The sequence below is a fragment of the Tribolium madens genome, unplaced genomic scaffold, assembly GCF_015345945.1.
Source record: "Tribolium madens isolate multiple individuals breed KSU strain unplaced genomic scaffold, Tmad_KSU_1.1 Scaffold_96;HRSCAF=242;Tcas5.2_LG5, whole genome shotgun sequence".
Classification (NCBI taxonomy): domain Eukaryota; kingdom Metazoa; phylum Arthropoda; class Insecta; order Coleoptera; family Tenebrionidae; genus Tribolium; species Tribolium madens.
This window is the reverse complement of record NW_025401068.1, coordinates 15718361-15727340: the sequence shown is the minus strand read 5'-3', so window position 1 is coordinate 15727340 and position 8980 is coordinate 15718361. Positions and strand designations below refer to the sequence as shown.

Genomic DNA, 8980 nt, shown 5'->3' with positions numbered 1-8980 from the left:
GACAATTTTTTATGTTTTTTGTACGCCCATGGCTTTTTTCTATTTTTAATTTAAGCCAGAAATCCTTAAGATTCTTTAATTTTTTTGTTTGATTTGTGATTTTTTTTTAATAATTGCAGTCTGTACAAAAATAAAGCAAAAGAATTTTTTCACAATTACAATTGCAAGAAGAAAATTTTTGGAAATCAAACAGTTTTTTTAATTATTTTTAAAATAAACAAGTTGAAAAATCGAAATAGAAAAAAGAGATTATATTTTTTCTCTCAATAATTCGTTGAGATAAATTCGCTAAAATTTACACTGAGTATATTTTTTGGCGCTAGATCAAAAATTGTTGTGGAAGAGGCTTGTTAAAAATAGTTTTTTCAAAATTCGGATTTTCTGGTTGATTTTGTCATATTTTTATGCCAATGGAATTTTTTTTCTATTTTTGAGCTAAGGAAATCGCCTTCAAAATTTGTAAACTTTTATTGAGACTTTGTTAGAAACCAATTTGTGTCTTAAATTCGTATCTGGTACTTTAGTACACTAAATTTAAAAATTTTTATTTTACAAAAATTTAAGCAATAAAAACAATAAATTGATACGAATTGAATATTCAATATGTATTTATATTTGATTTTGTTCAGAACCGAGAAAAGTAACTATGTATATTAAAAAGTTACTGAAAAATCTTTATAAAACAATAATTTTAATAACAAAAAATTTTTTAAATTAAAGAGCACAATTTCGGTTTTAAGACCAAAACTTACCCTAAGCTTTCATCTTCAATTCTGGCCAAATTATCTCTCCACACGTAAATCTCCTTCAAAGCATACATTTGCCGATTATCAAACATTTTTTTACACTTCCTGTACAATTCCAAATGACTATCTTCGTGCAAAATCGGTTTAAAATACCTCTAAAATCATAACAAACATAAAAACAAATAAAACCCTAAACAAACTTACTTTTTTACAAATTTCGGTGCTTCGTTCAATCACCGATCTCAAAAGTTTATCACACTTGTTGGCTTTTTGCAACAATTCTCGCTTCAACATTTTATAAATATAAATAAGATAGTGAGTGTCCTCGCGAGCGTACGATTTTAATTCGTCAGGCAACGGCCGTATCCTCCAATCAGCCAATTGAAATTGTTTATTTGGTGAAACATTGCAAAATTTTTTCAACAAAAAAGCCAACGACAAGGCTGAATATTGCAAAGTTTTCGCTGCTTGATGCGTATCAAACATGTTAACAACATAAATGGATAAATCTCTCTGCAACCACTCGATATCTCTATCAGCCCCGTGAAAAATCTTAACAATGGTGTTTTTGGTGAAGACTTCATTAAGAATGGAGAGTTTATCGCGTAAAGCAAGAGCGTCAATGAGATAATCTTTATCTTGAGTTGATATTTGGAGAAGACAGGTGATTCCCATGAAAGATCGGTAAGAGTGGTGTTCAACATCAACGGCGAATTCACTACAAAGTCTGAGAGTTTCAACCAGTTGGTCTAGTTGCTCTGGTGTGTTTATTTCCACCAAAGGTGTCTCTGCAAGACTTTTAGGGGGGAGTGGCTTTTCGTCGGCTAATTGGGACAATGTGGGTTGAAAACGCTCCAATTCGAATTCGTACGGATGAGAATATCTGAAACAAATATTGTTTTTGTCGTTTTATTAATAGCCTAGTCAAATTAGACAAAAATAGGGCGATCGCTGGAAAAAAAATCCTAGAGAGTTGGATTTTTTTAAAACGCTTTCTTATATCAAAAGTCTCCGAAGGTGGGGGGCGAGCTCGAGGAGGGGGAAGGGGCTAAAGATGTCTTTTTTGGTTTTTTGCTTATATCTCGGAAACTATTACTCCTAACGGTTTTTGCCTGCTTATCAAAATTAAAGCCTAAAAAATTTCCTACAAAAATGGTCATTTGCATTTTTGTTGTAGGACTAACTGTAAGCGAGTTATAAAGCTGACAAAAAACATCATATAAAAAAATGTGCTTTATCCGTATTTAAAACAGAAAAATAAAATCGCCAATGTGATGGGACTTGAAAAGCAAAGAAAGATTATTATTACAAGTCCAAAAGTAAGAAAAAAAAATAACTTTTCTCTCTACTGCGTCAGAATAATGAAGTTTTAATTACAGATTTGCTCGTTTCAGATAAAGCAAAAACAACCCTTGCTATTAAAGTGTTACTTTATCTAGTCAAAAGAGTTTATAAAGAAGTAGTTTAACATCTGCTATAGAAAAAAAGTATTTCCTTTGCTTTTTGGGAGTAAAATCAAAGGTAAAAATTTGTTTCCTTTTTATTGGCTATTATAAAATGTTTTATTAAGTTTAGAATTTTGATTATAAAAGAAATAACTTGAAATTGGCAAAAAAATTCTGGCATTTAAAACTAGTTCTACAATCTTGATTTTTGAAAGCTGTAGAAGTCAAGTCAAGCTAAAAATGTTTTTCCTTTGCAGTTTTGGCGTAAAATCAAAGGTAAACTTTTTTTCCTCTTGTAAACTTAATCCGGAAATATACTGTATACTTACAAAATACATTTCTTAAATAAATTTATTTTATTAATCTTGTGATTTGAAAAAACTGAAAGCAAATTGAATTTATTAGGTGCAACACTTCATTAGAGAGTCTATAAAGTCTTTGGAGTCGTTCTCATATGCTGCATCTTCGTCTTCAACTTAAACATTGAAAACCGATTTACAGTCTTGTTCAGTACAATATTAATAAATAGATGATTTAATATCGATGATTTATTTATTATTCCATAGGCTTAGGTCTCTATAAAGCTAGATAATTACCTTTGTTATGTATAGGATTCAGTTATAGTAGTCTCATTCTTCGCATGGGCTATGTTTATGGACAATTTTAAATGTTGATTTTCATAAAGTGTCGTCTCAGTGCACTTCTGCACTCTCAAAATTCGAAATTTCATGTTTTTAATTTTGTTTTTAAGCGTTTAAGCTCTATTTTATTTCATTAAAATTAGAAAAGTGCACTTATACACTCTCTAAGGATCATATTTTCTAAATTTAATGTTTTTATATCCCTTTAAATGTGTACACCGTTTTATTCCCTTAAAAACTAATTTTCGAAAAATCTGATTTTAGTGCCCCTTTACACCTCTAAAGAATTTTATGTTTATATCTTTGTTTAAACATTCACACCCCATTTAACCCCCTTACAGATTGATTCTCTCTTTCATCCAAAATTTTTATTTATCTCTCCGTTTAAATGTTTACACCTTTCAGGTAGACCAGCTTAGTTGGGGAACGCTCTACACATATAAATACTTTCTATATACTACTGAAATGAGTTTCAAAGGATTTTTAATGCAATTTTATGTAGACTCCAAACTTTTGAAGCCTACGATTAGTCCTACGACAAAAATGAATAGGACCATTTTTGTGATGCAGAAATAGAAAATTCTGCATAAATTACATAAACGATGAGTTTGTATTTATAGACCCTCGTGACTCCCCCTTCCTTTAATGAAGTATTGGACACAGTAAATTCAATTTACTGTCAGTTTTTTTTAAATTACAAGACTAATTCTGTTTTAAATGCAGATAAAGCACATTTTTTTAAATGATGTTTCTTTTCTGCCCTATAACTCGCTTATGGTTAGTCCTACAACAAAAATGCAAAGGACCATTTTTGTAGGAAATTTTGCTAAGAAGATAAAAACTTATAAGAGTGACAATTTCAGAGATATAAGCAAAAAACCAAAAAAAGACACCTTTAACCCCCTCCCCCTTCTCGAGCTCGCCTCCCACCTTCGGGGACTTTTGATATATGTCTACCCAAGTGTAAAGAAAGCGTTTAAAAAAATCCAACTCTAGGATTTTTTTCCACCGATTTGTCTAATTTGACTTTTTCCCCTTACTCTTGTCTGTCTTCATTTTCTTCCAAAAAAATGGCTAGAGGTTTGAGAGAGTTGGGCTTGTCGGTGATGCGCGGACACCACGGCGAGTTGTTCCTGTTGTCAATTTGATCCTTGAAGAATTTCTGGGGCCTGATAATATTCTTCGCTGTTATCAGTTTGATACAATTTTGACCACTTGACTGAAATTACAGTGTTAAAACCCGTTTTAGACTAGAAAATGATTACTTCAACGGCCGAATTCACAGTAATTTGCCTATTCCACGACCCGTTCACAGGCAACTCAGCACTGACTGTTTGCAGAACCACTGGGGCGACCACACTTTTGCGAATTCCGTTCATTTCGTCAATATTATTGGCGACTTTTTCAAGAATGACATCGTTTGCTTCAATCACAAGCTCGATTTTCTCGTCCAAAACGCGATTTCTTAGATTGCTATCAAGATCGTTGAATCTCATAATTTGGTTCATTAAACGCAAGACGTTGTTGCCCTCGTTTTTCATCATTTCTTTGAATGAGTCCGAAATGGTGTAAAAATCCCAGTCACGGCCCGATGGTAGGGCATTGGAGTGCTTGATTGCCTCCATTAGGACTTTAAATCCATCCTGGAACCCCTCATGTTAGTACTTAACCTCAAAATTACCGTGTGCTAAACCTTCGTGAACTGCTCCATGGAGGAGTAGCCCGGGATTATTTCCGCGTCTTTGCTTGTTCCCTCAGGAGCACTGAGGCATTCCTGGGTTTTTTCACTCATTTTCACTTTTTTGTTTGGTTTATTTTAAACATAACCATCATCACATCACAACTTTTTTTTTGACAATTGACAGAAAAAAGACCAGCGTCACAAAAAGTCACTAAAAGCATTTGTGCCATCTAGCAGAAAATAATATAACTAAAGCCTTGCAGAGCTCTGTAGCTCTGCCCCTCAAAAATTCTTTGAGTTTTGAAATTTTATTTTACAACTTGAAATTTTTGTTTAAGAAAATATTCTATCACTATGAAAAAGATTTTGCGCTTTATCAGGATTTGAACACGCAGCAAATGGATATTACGAAATTCGTTCATGAAAACTCAAAATCTTGTAAAAAAGCCTTCAATTCCAGACATCCCTAAATGGTTTTTCATTTCTGAACAACAGCAAACCACATAACAACCTTAAAACCCATCCGCAGATTTGCCAACAAGAAATTACCACCCAGGGTTTGAACTTTTAGGAAAATTACGTTTTTTATGTTGTTGGTAACTAGAATTTTCAGAAATAATTTTGAATGCATAAGGTTGGTTACCCGTTGTTGTTGCCTGCTGTCAACTATCAATTGAATTTTACATACAAGCTGACAGGTGACTTAACCTAAATTTTGACACTAGTTACGATACTGTTTGTTTGTCACCAAAAACCAACCTAACCAAATTTATGGAATAATATCGCAAAATCCTAGGGAGTAATTTCTTGTTGATACAACAATAGCTAAAGAAAAAGATAGAACAAATCAAAATAATTTGTCAATGTTTATATCATTTTTTGGGGGGGAAAACGAGGGAAAAATAAAAAGTAACTAGTTACGTCGCCATATTTGGAGTAAGTACTAGATCTGGTGAAATTTTAATCAGACTGGCAACACTGCAGAAAACACGGAGTTGCAAGAGAGGGGGGTTTTAAAAAAAATAATAAAATCAAAAAATTGCAAACTTTATTTTAATTCGTTTCGCCCCACCTTATTTTTTAGTTTCAAGTGATAAAAATAATAAAATGAACATTAGTTTGATACCTGATACTTCTCACTAAACCTCCCACTTTGGAAGTAAAGTTTGATGAAACGCACTTAATTTGCGTGTGAATTGCGTAGTAAAGTGCCCGAAACTACTTTCTAAATGTTAACAACAAAGTCCTGAAGAGGTCAACAAATAATGTAACACATGTAAGCACCTTTTAATTGTTTGCAATCGCAATTAGCACCCCTGTTTTTAGCAAAATGTCTCCGGAGTACACCGAAATGGTGGCGGCGATAGCCTTTGGGGTCCTCTCTGCAATTTTTGTGAGTGCTTTCGTAGTCCTCGTCATAATCTGCCGAAGACAACGACTTTACTACAAGTCCACATATTTGGACACCCAGAATGAGTTGTCTCGGTAAACTCACAAAGCCACAAACCCAACAATAATCACAAGTTGTAGGCCAGAAGTGATGCTAATTGAGCCGGAAAAAGCTGAACTAGAGTTGGGGGAAGTCCAACTAAACCCAAATCTTGAGCAAATCCTTGCTGACGAACAATGGATTGACGACGCCACTGGCCTAATCCCTCATTGCCTCTCCATTTTAAAAACTTGTAGGTTCTTAACGGAGCGCCTCACAGCGCTGGCCATGGGCACAACGCAGGCCTCGGGGAGCGGCCTCTCCCTCATTGTTGAAGTAAAACAAAACATTGCTTGTCCCAAACTTGACATTTTCTTGTAGAGCGCCAAGAGAATTTCAAGCAGAGTGGACGACATGGTGCGAAGCATGTACCCCCCTCTGGACCCCCGACTCCTCGAAGCCCGGGCTGCGGCCCTGTCTTTGGCAGTCAGTCATCTAGCACTCATCGCGAAATACGAGTGTGGACAAAGAGACAAGAGTTTCACTTGGATTGACAAGTCTTTGGCTGAAATGGATGGACACATGGTGGTATGTTTTAAATTGAAAATTTTGTGGGGGCTCAAGAGGGGGATTGTAGGTTTTACGAGAGGCTGCTATCACTCAGGAGGCTTCGGGCAAAATCCAAAATGTCATAAACGCAAGTTACAACACCAGTGTTTAGGTACAAGTATTTTTAAACTTAGTATTCTTTATTTCATAGTTAAATAAAAGTTTTTTTTTGTAAATAGACGACAGTATAACCCAATTGGTGTTCTTAAAGTAGTGCAATTGAAAATTTGGAGTTAGTACAAAGGTGGGAACCTGCCACTAAATAATAAATTAATTTCATCTAAAACTGTACAAGATCATACAACGTTTCCATAAAAATAATTTACTATCGAAAAATCAAAACCTAGAGTCTGGACAAGTTATTTCCGTTTATCATTATCTTTCAAGATCTTCGATTTGAGATGTTCTTTGTACTCGAGAATAGAACCATTCCATTTCGTGCAGGTTTCTTTCTCACAAACCCAAATTTCATTAGCGACTTGACTGATAAGTCTGAAATCGTGACTGACCAATACCATTCCCCCCTCAAAATCGTTGATAGCCTCAGCTAGAGCATCAATTGTTTCCATATCCAAGTGATTGGTGGGTTCATCAAACAGGAGCAAATGGGGGGCTTGCCAAGCCAACCACGCAAAAACGACTCTACATCTTTGCCCATCTGACAACTGTCTAATGGGGCACACTTGTTGACGCCCTGTTAAACCATACCGTCCGATAATTTTTCGCATTTCTTCCTTTTCCTTCACTTCGGGGAACGATTTCATCATGTATTCCAGAGGCGAGAGATCCAAATCGAGGAGTTCGTGGAGGTGTTGGTGGTATCTGGCGATGCGCAAATGCGAGTTTTTCCGTATCATGCCTTCGGTGGGTACCAACTAAGAAAAATAAAGTTACTAGATGAAAATTAACAAAGTTACTCACATCGCCGTAAAGAAGCTTCAGTAGAGTACTTTTCCCCGCACCATTGGGTCCTACGAGGGCCAGCCTCGTGTCCAGATCAATCCCGAATTCCAGATTTCTATAAATCCAAGGCCCGTCATCGCTATACCGAAAACTAACGTTTTGTACCATGATGACAGGTGGCGGGATTTTCCCACAACTGGGGAAATAAAACGTGACGATTTTATCACTGACCACTTTTTCGGTGAGACCAGCAGCGACCATTTTCGCCAAAGTCTTCTCCTTAGACTGGGCTTGGCGGGCTAATTTAGCCGAACCGTGTCCAAACCTAGCAATATAATTCTGAAAGAAAAATTAGTCTAAATTTATTTATTAAAAAAAAATTACCTTCATGTGATTGATCTGATCTTGTTCCCAATTGTATTGTTTCATTTGATTCTCCAACAACTCCATTCGAGTCCTCACAAAAGCATCGTAATTCCCCGTGTAATACTTCAAGCGTTTTTTATTGACGTGGATAATGTTTGTGCAAACGCCGTTTAAGAAATCTTGTGAGTGCGAAATCAACACCAAAATTCTCTTATAACTGTAATTAACACACATAGAAAAATTGATGATTTGTTAAACACGCCGAGGGGTAAACCACTGTGGAATTGTTTGGAATTCTTTAGAATTCCTTAGAAATACTCATGTGAATGCGCATGCGTTTATTCGCAAAGGCAGTCTTGTGCTTCATTTAACTTATACTTATTTATACTCATATTATAGTTTAAACTATAAATATCACATCAGTTTACTTTTATTTAAATTTGGAATTATACAGGGTGCGCCAGAACTCGCGCCCCAGAGAAAAATGCCATATAAGGTAAGATACCAGGAGCATGGAAAAAATGTTTAAAAAAATTTATCTATAAAAATTTAGAAGTTATGAGGGTTTAAAGTTTGTACTTTGACTCTATTTATTTCTATTGGAAAAATAATTTTCAAAGTTTTTTTGCTATAGTCTTTTAAAAGAGGAGAAAAGGAAGCTGTATCCTAAATTGTAACTCTGTTTAATGTTATTTGCGGCTTTTATTGGCAAAATTTTTGTCCCTTTACTAAATAAGTGTAAAAAAACATATACAAGATCATCAGTATGCTTCAATAGATATAAAAAAATGTCAAATGTCAAAAAATAAATATCAAAATTTTTTGGCAGATAGAATTTTTTAAACATTTTTTTCATGTTCCTGGTATCTTACCTTACTTGAGAACTTTCTCTGGGGCGCGAGTTCTGGCGCACCCTGTATAGATGATAGATAACTAAAAATTACATAATTCTATTAGTTTTCTCATAGTTGAGTTTCAAAATTTTGTAAATATTTTACCTGGGGCAGTTTCATAAATTACAAAATGAAATTATTTTTACTGTCCTATTTTTAGCACGTCTCCTCATGGACTTCAAGCGAGTGTTACACATTTAAGAACTGTTTAATACATAATTAAAAATTTGGTTATTTTTATTTCTTTTTAGTGTTATAATTCTTATA

The 8980-nt window shown here is 34.6% G+C and overlaps 3 protein-coding genes across 4 annotated transcripts in view; 1 reads left to right on the top strand and 2 right to left on the bottom strand.

The window, feature by feature from the left end:
• LOC123013855 (exosome component 10) overlaps positions 1 to 4681 on the bottom strand; it is a 7594-nt gene extending 2913 nt beyond the window's left edge. The window contains exons 1-5 of the mRNA XM_044412705.1: positions 4526 to 4681; positions 4098 to 4475; positions 3873 to 4051; positions 951 to 1629; positions 753 to 901 (exon numbers count right to left, since the gene is read on the bottom strand). Of these exons, the coding sequence (XP_044268640.1) occupies positions 753 to 901; positions 951 to 1629; positions 3873 to 4051; positions 4098 to 4475; positions 4526 to 4624 (1484 nt within the window). The 5' untranslated portion in view covers positions 4625 to 4681. The remainder of the gene's footprint in view (positions 1 to 752; positions 902 to 950; positions 1630 to 3872; positions 4052 to 4097; positions 4476 to 4525) is intronic.
• An 822-nt stretch (positions 4682 to 5503) lies between these two features.
• On the top strand, positions 5504 to 6727 carry LOC123012715 (transmembrane protein 98-like). 2 transcript variants are annotated; one of them, XM_044410805.1, is made up of 5 exons: positions 5504 to 5789; positions 5840 to 5992; positions 6044 to 6278; positions 6324 to 6530; positions 6580 to 6727. In XM_044410805.1, exons 2-5 carry the CDS (start codon positions 5844 to 5846, stop codon positions 6661 to 6663), a joined length of 675 nt encoding a protein of 224 aa, XP_044266740.1. In that variant the 5' UTR covers positions 5504 to 5789; positions 5840 to 5843; the 3' UTR covers positions 6664 to 6727. The 2 variants fall into 2 exon arrangements, with proteins under 2 accessions (XP_044266740.1, XP_044266739.1); XM_044410804.1 differs by having other exon boundaries at positions 5515 to 5789; positions 5840 to 5998.
• Positions 6659 to 8980, bottom strand: part of LOC123012713 (ATP-binding cassette sub-family F member 2) — a 7607-nt gene continuing 5285 nt past the window's right edge. Inside the window, exons 5-7 of the mRNA XM_044410800.1 lie at positions 7839 to 8037; positions 7473 to 7793; positions 6659 to 7426 (exon numbers count right to left, since the gene is read on the bottom strand). Of these exons, the coding sequence (XP_044266735.1) occupies positions 6911 to 7426; positions 7473 to 7793; positions 7839 to 8037 (1036 nt within the window). The 3' untranslated portion in view covers positions 6659 to 6910. The remainder of the gene's footprint in view (positions 7427 to 7472; positions 7794 to 7838; positions 8038 to 8980) is intronic.

Coding starts and splice junctions, on each gene's coding strand:
- LOC123012715 (XM_044410804.1), top strand. CDS start 5,844: ATGTCTCCGGAGTACACCGAAATGGTGGCGGCGATAGCCTTTGGGGTC. Junction 5,999..6,043: donor ACCCAGAATGAGTTGTCTCG/GTAAACTCACAA, acceptor CACAAGTTGTAG/GCCAGAAGTGATGCTAATTG. Junction 6,279..6,323: donor GCCTCTCCCTCATTGTTGAA/GTAAAACAAAAC, acceptor ATTTTCTTGTAG/AGCGCCAAGAGAATTTCAAG.